At 52.3% G+C, this 17,507-nt stretch overlaps 8 protein-coding genes across 8 annotated transcripts; 1 reads left to right on the top strand and 7 right to left on the bottom strand.

Moving 5' to 3' along the window:
- Positions 1–8: 8 nt before the first annotated feature.
- Positions 9–2,022, bottom strand: QC763_704270 (uncharacterized protein). The gene is made up of 2 exons (XM_062915426.1): positions 401–2,022; positions 9–270 (listed from the first exon to the last, which is right to left on the bottom strand). Exons 1-2 carry the CDS (start codon positions 1,871–1,873, stop codon positions 22–24), a joined length of 1,722 nt encoding a protein of 573 aa, XP_062761181.1. The 5' UTR covers positions 1,874–2,022; the 3' UTR covers positions 9–21.
- A 369-nt stretch (positions 2,023–2,391) lies between these two features.
- Positions 2,392–4,949, top strand: QC763_704280 (uncharacterized protein). Its single transcript, XM_062915427.1, has 4 exons — positions 2,392–2,602; positions 2,667–2,789; positions 2,857–3,562; positions 3,621–4,949. The coding sequence occupies exons 1-4, from the start codon at positions 2,550–2,552 to the stop codon at positions 4,470–4,472; spliced, it is 1,734 nt and encodes a 577-aa protein (XP_062761180.1). The 5' UTR covers positions 2,392–2,549; the 3' UTR covers positions 4,473–4,949.
- Positions 4,950–4,986: 37 nt separating this feature from the next.
- Positions 4,987–5,631, bottom strand: QC763_704285 (uncharacterized protein; the record flags this gene model as incomplete). The annotated part of the gene is made up of 2 exons (XM_062915428.1): positions 4,987–5,427; positions 5,502–5,631. 2 exons carry the CDS (start codon positions 5,629–5,631, stop codon positions 5,042–5,044), a joined length of 516 nt encoding a protein of 171 aa, XP_062761179.1. The 3' UTR covers positions 4,987–5,041.
- Positions 5,632–5,964: 333 nt separating this feature from the next.
- On the bottom strand, positions 5,965–7,702 carry QC763_704290 (uncharacterized protein; the record flags this gene model as incomplete). Its single annotated transcript, XM_062915429.1, has 2 exons — positions 5,965–7,244; positions 7,300–7,702. 2 exons carry the CDS (start codon positions 7,700–7,702, stop codon positions 5,965–5,967), a joined length of 1,683 nt encoding a protein of 560 aa, XP_062761178.1.
- Positions 7,703–8,098: 396 nt separating this feature from the next.
- Positions 8,099–11,606, bottom strand: QC763_704300 (uncharacterized protein; the record flags this gene model as incomplete). The annotated part of the gene is made up of 3 exons (XM_062915430.1): positions 8,099–8,719; positions 8,794–11,133; positions 11,193–11,606. The coding sequence occupies 3 exons, from the start codon at positions 11,604–11,606 to the stop codon at positions 8,099–8,101; spliced, it is 3,375 nt and encodes a 1,124-aa protein (XP_062761177.1).
- Positions 11,607–12,758: 1,152 nt separating this feature from the next.
- Positions 12,759–13,610, bottom strand: QC763_704310 (uncharacterized protein; the record flags this gene model as incomplete). Its single annotated transcript, XM_062915431.1, has 1 exon — positions 12,759–13,610. The coding sequence occupies one exon, from the start codon at positions 13,608–13,610 to the stop codon at positions 12,759–12,761; it is 852 nt and encodes a 283-aa protein (XP_062761176.1).
- A 298-nt stretch (positions 13,611–13,908) lies between these two features.
- QC763_704320 (uncharacterized protein) lies at positions 13,909–14,979 on the bottom strand. Its single transcript, XM_062915432.1, has 3 exons — positions 14,357–14,979; positions 14,208–14,293; positions 13,909–14,146 (listed from the first exon to the last, which is right to left on the bottom strand). Exons 1-3 carry the CDS (start codon positions 14,746–14,748, stop codon positions 14,055–14,057), a joined length of 570 nt encoding a protein of 189 aa, XP_062761175.1. The 5' UTR covers positions 14,749–14,979; the 3' UTR covers positions 13,909–14,054.
- A 744-nt stretch (positions 14,980–15,723) lies between these two features.
- QC763_704330 (uncharacterized protein) lies at positions 15,724–17,324 on the bottom strand (the record flags this gene model as incomplete). The annotated part of the gene is made up of 3 exons (XM_062915433.1): positions 15,724–16,460; positions 16,535–16,721; positions 16,785–17,324. The coding sequence occupies 3 exons, from the start codon at positions 17,322–17,324 to the stop codon at positions 16,198–16,200; spliced, it is 990 nt and encodes a 329-aa protein (XP_062761174.1). The 3' UTR covers positions 15,724–16,197.
- Positions 17,325–17,507: the final 183 nt, after the last annotated feature.

Genomic DNA, 17,507 nt, shown 5'->3' with positions numbered 1-17,507 from the left:
GTAGATTAGCCGTGGCTATAACTATACTGTTACCCTAATTGCTCGCTTTTGCTCCTTGTCTTGCAAGCCTCCAACCATGGCTGCATTGACTACCTGACTCCTTGCCTCCACATTGGGCCTGGCTTGCCAGATCAAGTCTGATAACACTTCTTTGATGATCCGCCCAAGGTGCCTAATTCCACCCCCAGAAACTACACAGTCTTCATAGGCACCCTGGAGCTCGTCAAACTGTAACCAATCACTTCCTGCGCCTTCGTGAACATGGAGATCCTGGACGTTTTTTACTCTAACCCATTACTTTTCACCGTCTTCTTCATTATCATTATAAACCCGCCAAAGGCCCCAAAGACAACCCAAAAACTTTTATCTAAACCATCATACAATCAAAACAACATCAGACTTTTGCCGAATTGTCATCCGACTCGGAACCCTCCTCCTTTTGTTTCGAACCACCATTTTCCAACCGCAGCCCAGCTCCCCCTGTCCATCCAAACCACCCCTTTTCCTTTGGCCCCCTCAAAAATATAACCACCATCGTCACCAAAACAAACGCAATGTGAAAAATTCCAACATTTGACCAACCGCTCCTGGCATATACAGTGTTCCCGATGCTGGTACCAACCAGCTGTCCGATGAACGCGCAGGCGGTAAAAATAACGTTGGCCCGATTGGCCGGCAGCTCCTTGTACACAGCCGCTCGATAGGCCACACTTCCCAATTGTACCCCAAAGTCGACGCCCAATGCCTGCAGTATAGGCCCCCCGATCTTCAGCACATTCTCGGTGTAGCAGTCCAAGGCAACCGTCACAATGGTCAGCAACAGTCCGTTGATGGTCGAAAACCACGGCGCAAACCGTTCAATCACGAAATGAGCGTACACAGGGATCAGGATGGTGGTGCCGATGCCGATCATGGAAAAGAGGCCAATGTGGAGGGGTCCAAAGTGGAAGGGTGGGCCGGCGAGGTGGGCTGTCAGAGTTGTCCAGAAGGATGCCTGAACAGCATTGACCAGGAAGGTCACAAGACAGCCGTAGGCCAGAGTCGGTTGTGTGACCATCATGCGGATGATACTCCCCAGAATATTCATGTATTTGCGGGAGAAGGTCTGGGTGTTGTTGGGGTCTGGTCGTGGATAGTCGGGGAAGAAAAGCCACATGAGGGCAACAAGGATGCACTGGAGGCCGAGAGCAACCCAGTAGATGTAACGCCAAGGCGTATATTGCGTGACGATGCCAGCGACGACACGAGGGACTGCCAGGCCCATCATCATGCCGGCCAAGACGAGGGAGACAGCCGTGGCTCGTTGTGCCGGTGGCGCAAGTGTGCCAATGAGTGGGAGTAGAATTTGAGGGCTCACCGTCACAAAGCCAGTCAGGAAGCTCAGGGTGGTGAAGAGCTCAAAGTTGGAGCTTAAACACAACCCGAGCCAAGTGCAGGTGGTTGCAAGGGTCAAGGTGATGATGAGGGGCCGGAGTCGAAACACGTCCCCGAGGGGGCAGAGGAATAGAATGCCGAGGCCGTACCCGCCCTGCAACAGCTGGGGAATGAGAGCGGCCTTTTCATAGCTGACACCAAAATCGTCGGCGGCTTTGTTGAGGACAGGATAGGTGTAGTACAAGTTGGCGGCCGCCACGGCGCTGGCGAAGGCGGATAGCAAGACAATACCAGAATTGTATCTAAATTCCCGCCCTTGTTGTTGGCGACACCATGGTGGAGTCCATCGATTGCTTCTGACAAATCTTTTGAGAAGGGAGGATTGTGATTCTTTGGTAGGGTTAACGTATGGAGCAGTGTTGACCTTGACGGCGCACCCACCATGTTTGGCGTGCTTGGTGATGCCAAGCTCATTGCTATCAGAAAGAGACGAGGGCATGGTGATGGTTGACGAGCCTGGTGCCCCGTATGTAGAGAAAAGACTAGATGATGATACAAAACTGCGGCAAGAGAGTCATCACGATTAACGCTGGTTCAAGACTTTAAATACAGTTTCTTTGGAACGTCAATGTCTGAACACGTCATTACCGAGCTCATCTCGTCGACTTTGGGACACATGATGAGTGCTTCTTTCTTACGAACTTTTTACAGGCCTTTTGCCGTAGTGCTCATGCAACATTTTCTCACCGTTATCCATAGTTCGGCATACTTGCATTGTGCCGAGTGATATTGAAGTTCGTGAAATGCTCGGCCACAGCACCCTTGCCGAAAACAGCGTGGTCGGCAAAAGTTCTTTTGCCGATGTGGTGGAGACGGTCAAGACACACCGTCGTTCTCACTGCAACCAAACGAGCCAGGGCCCAGGCCTAGACCACAGGCGATAACATGCTGGGAGGCTACCGATAAGCCCTACTTTCAAGGCCTAAGTCTACGGATACTGTCTGACTCAACTTGCCAACAAGTCGAGAATTGGATCCACGGCGGGACGTGCCCTGTCACTGTCGCTCCGAGCATCGGATGCTGCACTCAGGCCCGCGCCGAGATGAAGATAGCATCGGCCCAGCACATGACAACGACCGGCCAAATGCCGTGTTGGATACAGGTACAGAGAGAAAATGGGTGACCGAGAAAATGACGGGACCTTAGCTCCGAAGATCAAGTCAACAGCGTCAGCGCCCCCCGCCCCTTCTTGTGCCCTTTTTTCGACCTTTCCACTGATATCACATCTCCAGATGCCATCGCTGCCATTCTCGGAAGGTCAAATGCTCCGGTGAACAGCCCTGCACAAACTGCAAGAAGTCAGAGTTAGAGTGCATCTATCCCAATCGAAATAGACGAGTCCGGGTCGATGAAAGGTTTGCTGGCAATCCCAACCCTTGATGCAACTTTTCAACCAGCAACCGGGCTTACATCTCGGTCTAGATATATCAAGCAACTCGAAGGTGAGAACAAGCGGCTGCGCGCTCAACTTGCACATAGAGCAGAAGTCCCACCTAGTGGCGGTGAATCCAGCGTCAGTACACCATCGGCAGCTCAGGAAGAGCAAGGCCCCAGCCGGGATCGCGGCTCAACTGGGCCCTTCGCTGTCCCGGATTCAACAACTGCCCTTCATGGCTCGACTGATGCGCAGCCGTGGTTCCTGGACATCGATCTTCCCCAGACACCGAAACCAATCAACGAGGCGGCCGACACAGCATTTGCAACGAGGTTCAGACAGGCTCTTTCAGATCCAAGTGACCTTCAATTCGCCCATGTTCCACATAACGAGTACGCTGGTGATGACACCATCATGTCGTTGGCCGAGACACCCTGGCCATGGCCGAAACCCTCCCGCGCCCGTCTGATCATGAACGTCGCATTGATGCACGCGAGCAGATGTCTGTATATTGTGCGTCCAGGTGAGGTGTTGCGAGCGTTGGAAAACAGCCTTACCGATCCAAACTGGAGGGATCCGATCATGGCTGGCAAACTGAGGGCACTCTTTGCTCTTGGCGAGCTGTGTTCTTCTAGATTCGTTCCTCCGGGTCAGGTGTTCCCTGGCTTGGGTCATTTTGCACAAGCGTCAAAAGTCCTGAGCTATCTTGGAGAACACCCGACCATGGACTTTATCGAGATACGTCTGATATTGGTAGGCTTATACACTTTGAGAACGGCCTACAGCGCTAACAGACTGGTGCTATGATCAGTCAGTCTACTCATTCACACTCAACCGCATCTATGCCTCCTATACCTTTGCAGGCAGCGCCGTCCGGATGGCTGTTCTCTTGGGTCTTCATCTTAACATACCCCCGACGCAACTTCCAGATCCTGTTCTCCGTGAACACCGAGTCAGAGTATGGTGGACGGCTTACATCCTGGATCGGTCATGGGCGGCTACCCTTGGCTGTCTCCCTTCAATCCAGGACGAAGACATCAGGGTGGACATGCCGTCCAACAAGCTGGTGGAAAAGGACGCCCCGACCAACGGAGACTTTAGCGACGCCGGGTACTACATCGCATACGCCAAGTTGGCTACCATCTCTATGAAGGTCGTACAGTCTATCTACGGCGGAAAGGATCAACCAGCCGATCTCTTTACAAAGGTGCAGCAACGGTTGAAAGAGCTAAAGGCTTGGGTGGAGGAACTGCCACCGGCTTTACACATGGTCACCACTAGCACCACCACATCTTCCTACCCAAATTATGACATGCTTTCCTTGCACCTGAAACTCAATGCGGTAAGTTGCTTCTCTCTCGAGTACTGTGGAGGTACCTTACTTAGACCGACCCCGTGTTTTACAGACCATCATCGTAGCCACCCGTCCAATCCTCCTCTACGGTCTGCGTCTCCACGCCAGCAGCTCACCACCAAAGCCGATTCCCGCCTCCGCCAAAACACTCATCGACACCTGTATTCGATGTGCCCGTCATTCCTACCGCATCCTGTCCGAAAGCTGGATCAACGGTGCTTTTCCGGCCTTGTACCACGACCTGACACAGAGCCTATTCTCAGCACTCACCGTCCTCGCCGTGTCCAGTCTTCTCGATCACGAGGATAGCGCCAGTGACAGGGATTGCTTCGAGGATGCAGCCCAGTTAATGTCTCAACTCAAAGACAGCGGTAATTTTCCCGCAAGAGAGTACTACCGCCATGTTAAGCTGATGATGGAAACGATCAAAAAGGCAGAAGAGAAGAACTCTCGAGCTGATATGGCTGGTCCAAGTAACGATGTAAATGCTTACATGGGACATGGGGCCCCGGGTCACTTTGGCGTACCGCACGCCGAGGATGGGGATCAGATGCCTGACATGGGCGGGCTGGAGGTGACTGCTGAAGTTGCTCTTGCCGAACCGTCCTTGGAAGAATTTCTCATGCAGCCGGCTATGGGCATGCAATTCCTGGAGGACCCGTCGAGTTCTGATCTTTTGTTTCAGCAAGGAGGGGGGATATACTGGCCGGAGTTTCATTTTTGAATTCGTGGGTCTAAATTCAGGGGTAAACGTCCAGGGGCTCAGGGGACACAATGTGAACAAACAAATGAAACGTGTATCCAAAAGCTATCAACACTGGAAGGGCGACGTAGGTTCCACACCTTTGATCGTGGATCTAGCATTACTGGCCTCCATCTTATCTCTGATAAAGGCGGATCACACCCTTCGCATCTTTGCCATTCTTGAAGTGCTCGTCCCCTCCAATGCCCAAGTTTTTGATGTTGAGGATCACTAGTGCTGATCGAAAGTCTGACCTGACGGTCAACAACGCAGACCCGTTCTCTTGTTCTGACGGGGGGTTTTCCCAAGTAGTTACGAGCAAGCATGTTTCCTTGTCAACAACTGTTTGCTCGTCTAGTACGGCGATGGCACGGTTGAAAATGGGGTAACGCAGGTTTTCTTGTGCGAAATCCCAGATCTCCTCAGCCGTCTTGTTCTTGAAGGGGCAAGAGGTCGGTTTGGAAACAGGTGGGTTTGTTGGGTGGATTATGCCTTCGGTATTGATATCATGGATAAGTACCGCTATGGGCATGACCCAGAAGGAATTAGATTTGCCTGGTTTATTTCACTGTAGGTAGTGGAATACAAGAGCCCACCGATGTCACCATGAATTCCTTCATTGACAAACTCTGGAGAACTATACGCAGCACGGAAAAATTCGTCCAGGACATCCCCGCAGATTTCAGCAGTGCAAAAAACCGGAATAACATCGTTGAGTAGCGCCATTTCGACTAGTGCCTGCTAACTGCTAACCTCTCGACTTGAACGAAGTCAGCGAGCTAACGTAAATTGAGCACGCAAGTTGAAGTGGGAGATGTGTGCGGGGATGGATGAGTGTTACCACAGCCCGGATCATGGTACGTAATGCACATGCCATGCACGTACGTGTTCCTTGCTATAAAGGATGCTAAATCACAATATAGCAAAAGCTTGACGTATATCATCAGTCCTTCATGCGGAAAAAAACGTTTGGACAGAAATATCGGCAGTTTGCGATAGACTCTCGATATAATGACAAAAGCCCTCTCTTTCTATAAACTTATGCTCCCATCACACCGCTCATTTCTTCTTCCAAACCAGCGGTACTCTTTCGGGATGATTCATCTGCAACAGCAGCACGGGAGCAGCATCCTCCACGATAAACTCCAGTACTCGTTTCCTTGCTTGTGTCAGATTTTCTCCATCTAGAGGAACTGGATCAACCTTCCAATCTTTGAACAGTGTCGCGATCGTGGCCACAAACTCAACCTTGGAGAATTTTCGGCCTGGGCAGTCCCGTACGCCTTCGGACCAGCCAAGAAACGTCCCTTTGCTAGGTGTTATCAGCTCCTCCTCTCCCTTCGGCCCGCTCTTCCTGATCCATCTCGAGGGCCGCCATGTCAAGGAGTCCTCTCCCCACCATCTGGGGTCAGTGTGAAGACAAGAGTAGCTGGGAATGACCATGGTGTTTGCGGGGATAACAATCGCCTTCTGTCCAACCTGTAGCGTTTGTGCGGCCGAATCTGTCCACTTGGCCAAAGCAACTGGGCTGTACAGACGGATAGTCTCGCACATCACAGCCAGACATCGGTGAAGACGCGGGAAGTCCTTTTCGTAGTCCAGATCCTTCGTATCGCGGTCTCCCAGGACCGCCCGCACCTCTTCCGAAATCCAGTCTTGAACGTCAGGAGACCCTGCCAGGAAGAGCATGGCAAAGGTAAAGGTGTGTGCTACCGTGTCGTGGCCAGCGAACGCCAACATGAACATATTGCCGTACACTTGCTTTTCTGTCAGACCCTCCGATGTCATCCCGTGTGAGGCTTGCACCAATGAGGTCAAAAAGTTTCGCGAATCGGCCGAAGTCTGAGAGGAGGTCCGATTGGAAACCTTGGCCTTTGTCTCCTCGTACATTTTGGTCATGTGGCTCTGAAACACCACGCAAGCATGCTGGAGCTTTTTCAGCTTCTTCGGAAGCCATCTTTCAAGCTTGGCAAGAACCTCTGGCCCTAGCGCCATGATTAGGACACAGTTCTCCAAAATCTCCTGCAGTGTGTCCTTGTAGCTAGTCGTCGATGTGCCGCTTGCTCCCAGCCGTTCTTCATGACCTTGAAACTTGGATGACTGCCCGAATCCAACTTCGGACATGATGCCCAAAGACAGTGTGCGAAGGTCATCGGCAGCTGTCGTCAAGTTCGGCTTTGAAGTCCAGTAACGGTGCATATCGCGGGCGCGAGTAACGGCATCACTCCACACGAAAGCATTGGTTTGCTCAGTGAAGCACGTCGCAATGATCTTTCGTTGCCGCTTCCACTCCGCGGCGTCAACAGTGCCCAGATTTGTCCCAAAAACGTTCAGAGACTCTGCAAAGCCTCGGTTAGCATCAACCTGACTCGACATCCAAGACTTCAAACTTACCCGTCAGCTTCGAACATCTCGGAAAATCGTTCCGTCTCTTGAACATCTCCGTTACCAAGTCAGGATCACCGAGGTACAACCAGTTCTTCCCAGGAGTCGAGACCATGTACACATCTCCCAGTTCATGATGCGGCTTGTATCTCTCGACGATCTCGAACCCTCGCCAGTTGAATCGCGCAAAGCTGGAGCCTCGCAAAAATGGCAGGTATCGCTTCAGAAAGGCCAGGACTTTCTTATCCATAATCATCCAGAAAGGGTTGGTCTGCTCGATGGGGATAGCTCGGACCGGGACGCCAATTTGAAGGGCGACGATGTAGTTCCAAAGGAGTGAAAGGTAAGTGTATGCCAGGAAAAGAACTATCGGACTGACAACCGCCCAGAAGGCTGTTGATAGGAGGCCCATTTTGGTGCTTCGGTCAGGAAGACAAGTTTGGCAGAATCAACACGAGCGAGCATGATCGAGGAGCAGCGCGTTGTCGTGGTGTATAAAGCGCAGCATCTTGTGGACCAACTCACAATCTCTTTGACGGGTTGGTCGTCCCTGCATGGTCAGCTTCAACATGCGCCGCTGTCTTGCAGTGTATCGTTGGTGCCTCGGATATTCCCGGGTCCCGCTCGCACCCACTGGTTGGCCTGTCAGTGCAAGGGGCATCCACCAAAGGTACCAACACCACGTTGTTGGGCCGCGGCGCAGCATTCAAAACACGGAAAGTGGACGCTTTGGGAATGGTAACAAAATATTAGGTATCTACTATTAATGGCGACGTGGTAGGTAGACCCACGATCAACACCTAAATGCTTACGCCTTCTCTGTCCCGGCGCTGGCATAATCGCTATCCGACGAGTAAAATCTCTCAAACGTCTTCTTCTCCAGGTCTTCCTCCGAACTCCCCTCGCCCTTCTTCACCATCTCACCCTTCTTTCTCAGGTACCTTCTCTTGCCCCACTTGTACGTTTCGGCCGCCAAGAAGAAGAAGATGGTCACGCCAAAGACAACACCCCACTCCTTGTCGATGCCCTTGTGCAAGAACACGCGGTCGTTGAGCACGGGGATGTACAGCGTCGGGAACGTGCAAAAGAAGCCAGCCATCACTGACCAAAACAGGAACGGGTTTCTCCACAACTTGTCGGCCCACTTCTTTGTGTTGTTGAAGGCGCCGTGGAAGAAAGAAAGACGGCTGTCAACGAGCTCCCAGGCGAAGAAGACGAAAATCCACATCATGGCCGTGTAGCAAGTCGAGCGAGCGCGGAAGACACCTTCGCAAGACTCCGAGTAGCGCAGGTTGCAGTCGTGACCAAAGTTGCCGTCGTACATGCCAAAAATGACAGCGATGAAGGCAGTGAGCAGGCAAATGGCCATGATGAGGCCGTAGGCAAACAAGTCAGAGATGAACTCGGGGGTAAAGACACCGTATTTGAGCTGTCACGTAAATGTTAGTCAAATTTCCTTGCACATGTTGATACCGTAACGACGAAGGGGTGCAGAAAACTTACACTCTGGGGGGGTCTCTTGAGAATGTGCTTGGAGGCAGACTCGAAGCCGAGGCCAGTCTCTGTGAAGGCTCCAGCCACCAGCAACATGAACAAGATCTCCACTGGGGTGATCTGGAAGATGGAGATGCCGGCGGAATCCTTGTAAGCTAAACCGACCATTAATGTGGTGACGAAAGCTACGTTGGCCGACAAGACGTGAAGCATGAACTTCTGGACGTTGTCAAAGATACGGCGGCCCTCCTCCACAGCGTTGAGAATACTGGCGAAATTGTCATCGCTCAGCACAATGTCAGAAGCCGACTTGGCAACATCACTGCCACCCAATCCCATAGCAATGCCAACGTCGGCTCTCTTCAAACTGGGGCTGTCGTTAACACCATCGCCAGTCATGGCAACGAACTTGCCACGCCTGTGAAGAGCGTCGATCATCCTGACCTTGGTAGAGGGTGCACATCTGGCCACCACGAGAGGCAGCTCTGGCAGCTTGTCCAGCTCGTCATCCGATAGCTTGTCAAAATCATGCGCGGCCATAACCAGTCCCTGGGCGATATCAGCTCTGACGAGCTCCATCCTAGCAGGCAAGATGCCAACCTCAATCGCAATAGCCCGTGCGGTCTCGGGGTGATCACCCGTCAACATGTGAACTCCGATGCCAGCCTCGTGGCACTTGAACACACTGGGCCGTGACTCTGGTCTCGGCGGGTCGTAGATGCCAACCAAGCCTCTGAAAACCAAGTCATGCTCAAACTCCTCGCGCTTGAGCAGGCCACGGCGGGACTCCTCCTCCGAAACAGGTCTGACACCGCCCTTGTTGGCAAGGGCGAGAACGCGAAGACCTCTACGGGCAAGAGCTTCCATGTTGGCCAGGGTAGTGGTCTTGAACTCCTCGGTCATGGGAGCAACAGTACTGTCATCGTTGCCAACAGACACGGAGACACAGCTAGACAAAACGCGCTCGACGGCACCTTTGGTGAAGATGTGCACCAAGCCAGTGGACTCACTCTCGGCTAGGATAGACATCTTCTTGATAGATGAGTCAAAGGGGAACTCAGCCAGCTGCTTCCAGCCCGAACCGGCCTCGATGCCCAAGCCGGAGCGGCCAAAGCGAGTCGCAAAGACCTGCATGGCGATCTCGGTTGGGTCCCCATTGGCCTTCCACCGGTTGGAACCATCTTCGTTGTCTGATCTGATGACCTTGGCCAGGTTGGCAAGGGAGGCAATGTCGAGGTAGTGAGCGAGAGAAGGGTGAGACTCGTCCTTGGGGCTGACGGCTCTTCCATTGTCGGCAGAGCGTCTCATGTTCCGGGGCTCCGCGTCGGTGAAGGTGATGGCTCCAGCCTCAGGGTTGTAGGCGTCGTTGGTGTCAATCGAATAGGTGCCGAAACCGGGAATCCAGGCCATACGGGTTACCATCTTGCCCTGGGTGAGGGTACCAGTCTTGTCGGAGCAAATGTTGGTAACGCCGCCGAGAGCTTCGAGAGAGCGCATGTTGCGGACAACCACGTTGCGCTGCACCATAACCTTGGTTCCAGCGGCCATGGTGATCGTGAGCACAAGAATCAGGGTCACCGGAAGGGTACCGATGGCTGTGGCCACGGCATAGATGATGACATCGTTTCTTGCCTTGAACTTGTTGGCCGCGAGAATGATGATGGCGCACACGATGGCAAACATGAAGATGTAGTGAAACAGCTGCGACAGTTTCCGCTGGAGCGGGGTACCGACTGTGACTCCAAGGAATGCGCCGATCCAGTCCCATGTCTTTCCCAGAGCGAAAGAGAAGTAGGCACCGATCGAGGCCTTGCCGTTTTCGTCCCGTTCCAGCTTCCGCTTCTTGGTTCCATCATCATCGAGCGCGGCGGCGATGGCTCCGATCTCTGTGAACATGCCAGTTGCGAAAACAATGGCCTTTCCGCGACCCTTGGTCAAGACGCTGGACGAGAAAACGATGTTGAGACGGTCTCCAGGACCGGTATCGGCATCTTGGTAGACTTCGTCGGGGTACTTTCGGGCAGGGACACTTTCGCCAGTGAGGAGCGCCTCATCTGCCTCAAGGTTGACGGCTTCGATGATGCGGGCATCGGCGGGGACACTGTCGCCAACCTTGAGCTCGATGATATCGCCAGGAACCAGCTTGCTGGCTTCAATGGTGGTTGTGGCGCCATCTCTGACCACGCGGGCGGTGGCAGAGTTGAGAGACTTGAGAGAAGCAATGGTTCTGGCAGCTTGAAGATCTTGGAAGAAGCCAATAACAACGTTGATGGCGATCAGACCAGCCAACACACCCCCTTCGATCCAGGCCTGGATACCAAAACTGGCAGCAAGGGCTAACAGGAGGATCTAGAGGGAGATGATTAGCGTTCTGCTGCTAGACTCTTTTGGCAAGATACCGTACGTACCAAGGTCATGGCGTTGAAGACCTGGGCAAAGAGAATCTCGAGGGGCTTAACACCCTTTTCCTTGCCGAGGTCGTTGGCGCCATATCTGGCCAGGCGCTCAGTTGCTTTCTGGGAGGTCAAACCCGTTATCGTGTCTGTCTGGAGTTCCTGAGCAACCTGGGAGGCAGAAAGGCAGTGGGCAGGGAGAGAAAGGGGCTCATTGGCTTGGCCCGAGACATGCCCCTCGATTTGCTGCTGAGGGTTCGCCATGGTGGGCGGCAGAGCCAAGATGGCAGATGAACGGCGGGGAGCGAAAATGTGTGATCCGAAACTTGGCTGAGGTGCTACATCGAAAGATTCGAAGGGGTGGAAGTTGGCAAGACTCTTGGGATGACAGAAAGGGGAGCCGAGGACGCCATTATATAACAGCAACATGTCCCGTCTTATTAACACTCTGGACCCTCTGGCTGTTTTCTCTTCCCCCGTTGGTCCGCCACTGGAGATGCAGAGGAGTCATCCCGGGTCGCCTGCGAAAGTTGCCCATCGCCTAGCTCGGCGCATCGCGAGCAAGAGAAGGAGAATCACAGAATGTCTGGGCAGGAAGGGATTCGCAGCTCTTCTCCAACCCGAACCTGGCAGCCAAGGCGCAAATGGCCACAGACATTACGTACCAATTGAGAGAATTGTGGGTTTGTGCTGGGCTTTTGCGGGGGCCGGTTGGAGCCGGTGGAGTCGGTTTTAAGGAACTGGAAACGCAGGACGTGTGTTTTTACTGCCGCTTTGGGCAGTTCTTCTGACACGGCCATCTCGTAGGGCTGGCTGCCATGCTCGACCGCCTCTTCACTTAATCGCCCTTTCTCGCGCCTTCGATATTGACCATGCTCTGACATGTCTACAGGTGCCGACTCATTCTTTTATGTCAAGACGCCGCGCCGTGGGGCCCCCCTTCGCTCACTCCAACATTAAGCCGGAGAGAAGGCCTTGGCAGCGCCTTAGAAGCTCAAAAGAGTGGGGTATTTGTAAGGGAACTTCCTGTTTGGAAAGGCCACAGAAGAACGCAGGTTCGTTCTGGCCGCCTTCCACGTGCTCTCGGCGCTCAGGAACAGGAACATCAATTCCTTTTTCCCCTCAACTCATCCGTGGGGAAGAAGAGCACGCGACACTCGTCAACACGTGTAATACCCATTACTCATGGTTCGAGCCTGTTATCGTTATCTTTAACCGCCGGTGAGTAACGAGATCGATCATAGAAATCCAGGCTCACAGGTAGTACGCATAATCAAGTCGCCAAGTTCTTGGGGGCCAAGCCTCAAAATTTAAGAGTGAGCCCAGAGATTCAGCAAGTCGAAAACGAAAATTTGACCATCGTCTATCGAAGTCTGCACGTAGACTGGCGGTGCGTGGCTAGGTATGCTGAACGGTGGTTAAAAAGGGAAAAGTAAACAACCTATTGTCATCCAACTAGGCTATCTACTAAGGGCTCTCCTTTTTAATCCCACCCACCACGACTGAGAGCCATCCTACCATACCCAGCACTAGAATGCGTGAACCGGACCTCTGCCACCACGTCGATGCTCGGCAAAGGCTTCAGTTTGTCGAACCCTCGATCTTCTCGATGCTTGTTCTCTCTGTTCCACAGACCCACGAGTGGCCTAAGAGCCTCCTCCACCATGGCGTCCCTGGTTTTCCGTCCCTCCAAAACAGAGTCAATAAACGGCCAAGTTTCACCAGCACTGCGGCAATAGTCGCGCAGTTCGTTCCAGCACCGAGATCATGAATGCTCACCAGCAGAGGATCGTCGTACCAAAACCTCGCCTGCGCAGCCAGCTTTTCGTTTATCGGTGTTTTGGAAAGCTTGTGGTGTTTTTGGCTTGGTAAAAGAACCTTGATTTGATCGTGCTTTGCTGCCATAATCAACTCGAGCAGTCTCCTCCCCTGTGCGAGGTTGTGGATGGGTCCGTGGCGGCGACCATATGGGAGCTCCAAAACCAGATAACTGCCTTTTGGCAGGATGGGTAGCAGCGACTGTTTGTTCTCGACGTAAATCTCCTCGAGGACGACGACTGAGCCGTAAAAGTCGTTCCAGGTGTTTTTATACCAGAGGCGGTTCCAATCTTTGAGTGTCTGTTCAGGTGCTGGAGCATGTGCCTGGATGATTTGTCGTGAATTGCGGCAGACGTGAGCCAGTGTTGGGATACGACGGGAAACGAAGTACTCAAAGCGAAACCTTGCAAGCCACTTCCCGTTTGCGTCTTTTGGGCGGATCATGTCCCGTGCTAACTCCAACGAGTTCTGGGCCTGAACCGTGGGTCTCCATAAAGTATCTACTTCATCCGAGTTCTTCCACACTTCATCCTGCAGTTCCCTGGGTAGTTTTTCGAAAGGAAAGGTTGGGGTAGCATTGGTTTGGGTGATAATTCTGTGTGGTCTCAAAAGCATGGTGATGGCTTGATCGTGAAAGGTGTAGTGGTAAAAACCTTATGGTGCAACAAATTCCCTTCAGTTTTTAAATGCTGCCCTTCGTGATAGGGCGCAGTCCGACTAAACGAGGTTGAATAGTTTGGGGAGGCTGATGCTGAAGCTAAGTGAAACCATGCCGTTCTGGTCTACACAGCCTCACTGGCACACCAAAAGGCTTTCCCAAGCCAGTCAACCTATCACAGTCTGGCTTGGGCTTATACAGCAAGATCACATTTATACAACCATTTGTACAGTTTACAAAGCATGTAATCACGTCTGAACTGTACAACGTAGGTCAAAGGAGCGTTAATAGTATACAGCTATATATACAGCAATATTACCTCTTCACACCTAACAGAGTCAAAAAAAGCCGAAAAGGAAAGTCCAAAGATAACCTAAACAAATCGCTGCGCAAACGACAATTCAGTCAAGACCGACAGCCCCCGCCTTATACAACAAAAAGGTGCTTAAGGCTGGACGCCAGCAGGGGTGTTGCAGAGGACACCCTGGTCGAGCTAGTGGAAGTGTCAGTTAGCATGATGTCTTTTGTAAGATCCCGAGGCAATGGTGACTTACGACAGGGAGAGCGCAGCAGCGGGCACGCTGGCCGATGGCCGAGCAAATAGCGCTGAAGGTATCGGCGTCGGTGGGAGTCTCGGGGGCTGCCAAGTTCAGAAAATGTTAGCTCAAGGTCGGGAGAGTTGGGACAAATATGGGGAACGTACGCTGGCCGCAGTCGAGGTTCACAAGACCGAGAACGTCGGTAGCACAGCACTGGGCCGAGCCGTAGATTCCGCTGCAGGGGATGTAGGGTACTTGGCGAGACTCGACCTCCTTGGCAGGGAGGGCAGAGACGAGGCCAGTGAAGATGGCAGCGGCGATGGCGAAAGTGAACTTCATTTTGGCGGTTTGATTTGAGTTGAGATGTGTTGTTGAAGTGCAGGAAGTTTGTAGTAGAGCTTGTTTGCTTGTTTGCTTGAGTGTGTGGAGAAGAGAAGAAGTTTGATCTAGAGGGAGGGAGAAGTAGCATCTTTATATAGATGGCAGTGTCGCATTCCCGTTCCCCTTTGCACTCCCGCATCAATAGCTGGTCATCGCTGACTTTTTCCAAGCCCATGCTGTGGTGGTAGAATCACCGTCATCTCCATCCTATACCTGCTTGGTGCCGAAACCCGCCCTGGGCCAGTTGTAAACATCCAAGACATGTTATGGCGTCACAAGAAAGGACAATGCAACACGAGCCTAGGGACAAGGGGTGGAAACAAGCCACGGGACATGCAAGGATCTCAGTTGCTATGACCGATGATCTTGATTACAAGGGTGTTATAAATGGCATCTTATAGCTTGGGTAAACACCTCACTGGCTGTGTGGTTCTCAAGCCACTGAAACTCGTTCAAGTGGCTTGGAGTGGCGAGAGAAGCTTGCAAAAATGCTCGATAAGTGATGTTTACAAAGGCCGAGATAATCAAGAGGCAGCCCGTGCCACAAAAGAACCCCTTTTCTGCAATAGAATCACGACATCATCCGGGAATCTGGATGTGCCGTCCGCAAGCACATGGTGGAAAGGATAGAAGGAGGGATGGTACCCACCAGTATCCAACTAAATCGTCCGGCTGTAAGCTCGCCTGCATTGATGTCAGGTCCGGGTATAGGAACCCAATCCCCGAAACACAACGGTGGTGCAGATGGCAGTCATGACGCACAGCATAAGCCCCGGGGTATCACTGAGAAAGTTCGGTTCCAGAATATAGGGTCTTGGCGATCGACGTCACTTGTGCCTGGATCAGGTTACAAGCTCGCCACAACAACAGAAGTAATTAACCTCCGATACTCTACTGGCTGCTCACTATATACCGATCAATAAAAAAGCCTGGCACGCCAGGACATTGATCGGTTATCTCTGAGAGTGTTGGTAGCCAAAGGAATATCAACTGAAAGGGAAATGTACACGTCGATGATGAGTGGTCCACACTTTATCCGGTAGGCAGTAACGGTGATTCTCCTGGATGTAAACATAGTACAGGCTGGGACGTGTCAGGCAGGGGTGGATGAGGGGGGCGAAATGGGGCGCCCAAGGCAAAAATCTCAACAGAGGTTACATCTGGAACACTTCATTTAAAAATGTAAGGCACGATCAAACCTGTGGCCAACCCTGCAGCCTGCATTGATGGATAGGAAAGAGTTGACGTCGCTCTGCTACCTTGTGGCAGGAACAAAACCTGTCCAGGTACTGCTCGGCACACTCAATCACCTCCTGAAGAGGAAGTCGACGCCCGTTTGGCGCGCAAGAAAGGATGCATCCAGGGGAGGATTCTAGCTTTCCATAGCAGAACTTCTTGATTCTAGGAAGGAAACAAGCCGAACTCACCAACTCTATAGGATACCATATAGTCTGACGTCGCCACAGAAGCTGATCATTATCCTACTACGGGCTTGTATTCAGCTCCTTCTGTTGCCAACCCTGTCACCGAGGTTACATTCAACCTAAATTATCTCCGGCATCACGTTCTAACCGCTTCTATTTGACTGCCTACTGTTGGAGGCCGTGGAGGCCCCATACCAACTTCAGTTGTATGTGAACTCCTGTCCGACTTGCTTCTCGCTCAGCTTCCAAAGCCTCTCAGCATCCACCGGGCTTGTGCCCCAGGGCTTCACGGTCTCGGTCCAGGGATCGGCAACATGCGCGTCCTGAAGATAAGCACCGTTGTGCTCTTTCAAGCTGGGGTGGAAGGCAGCAAAGACATGGGTGGCCACGCCCTGATCATGTGTCTTCCACTTCAGACCGTCCTCCCATGCTTCCCTGTTTCCCAAGGTCTTATCAACAGAATCTGGTTTTACCATGGTTAGCTTTGATTTTGATTTTGGCTCAATACACCGCTCAGAGACAACCGAGAAGACATACTCAACAAGGCAACATCACCGCCCGTCCAATCGACAGCATCTCCCAGGTTGGTACCAATGACGCCGGGGTGCAAGCTCACAGCTACCAGCCCCTTCTTTCCCAACTTCTCGGCAAACGATAAAGCCATGAGCATGTTGGCTGTTTTGGCTTGGCCGTATGCAATCCACTTGTTGTAGTTCTCGCCACGCTGTCGAGCATAGATACTTCAGCATGCCGATCCGTTTTTCGACTTCTGGTGGGAAGCACTCACATGGAAGTCATTGTCGTCAAACCTGACAGGACTGAAACGATGGGCATCACTGCTCACGCTGACAAGTCTGGGTTCGCTGCTCTTGAGGAGCTTATCAATGATCAGGTTGGTAAACAAAAAGTGGCCCAGATGATTGGTAGCGTATTGACTTTCATGACCATCTGCAGTCAGTGCGAATGGAACAGCCATGATTCCGGCATTGTTGACAAGGACATCGATGTGCGGCACGTCGTCCCAGGAATTGACCTCGGCAGCACCCTCCCGGACTGAGGCCAGGGAGCCCAGGTCCAGCTTCAAAACCCGTGTCTTGACATTGGGGTGAGCCTTGGCAACGACCTCGGCAGTCTGTTGCGACTTGGTCGTATTGCGGCCGGTCAAGATGAGAAGAGCGGGTTCAGCTTCCGCGATAAGCTGAACGAATTGTGCCCCCAAAGATTTGGGCGAGACGCCAGTAGTGAGAATAAACTTGCCTTTGATCTGGGCGGCAAATTCGGTGACCAATTCGGAGCCGGTCGTTTCGGCGTTGTATTGAGGTGCCATGGTGACTTGGGGAAATGGTGCGAATGAAGCTTCGAGTGAATGATAATATCGGCAAGAAAAAAAAAGCTGATGTTGACAGCGTATGATGATGAGATCAGTTCGACTTAACTGTCGATATATGTCCTCTTTATATCAATGAGGCCAAGTCTGCGAGTGTCCAAGGTGGCTATTCCCATCTATCGA

Source organism: Podospora pseudopauciseta (genome assembly GCF_035222475.1).
Source record: "Podospora pseudopauciseta strain CBS 411.78 chromosome 7 map unlocalized CBS411.78m_7.2, whole genome shotgun sequence".
NCBI lineage: Eukaryota > Fungi > Ascomycota > Sordariomycetes > Sordariales > Podosporaceae > Podospora > Podospora pseudopauciseta.
Note: the sequence above shows the minus strand (reverse complement) of the source record. Positions and strands in the feature narration are given on the sequence as shown.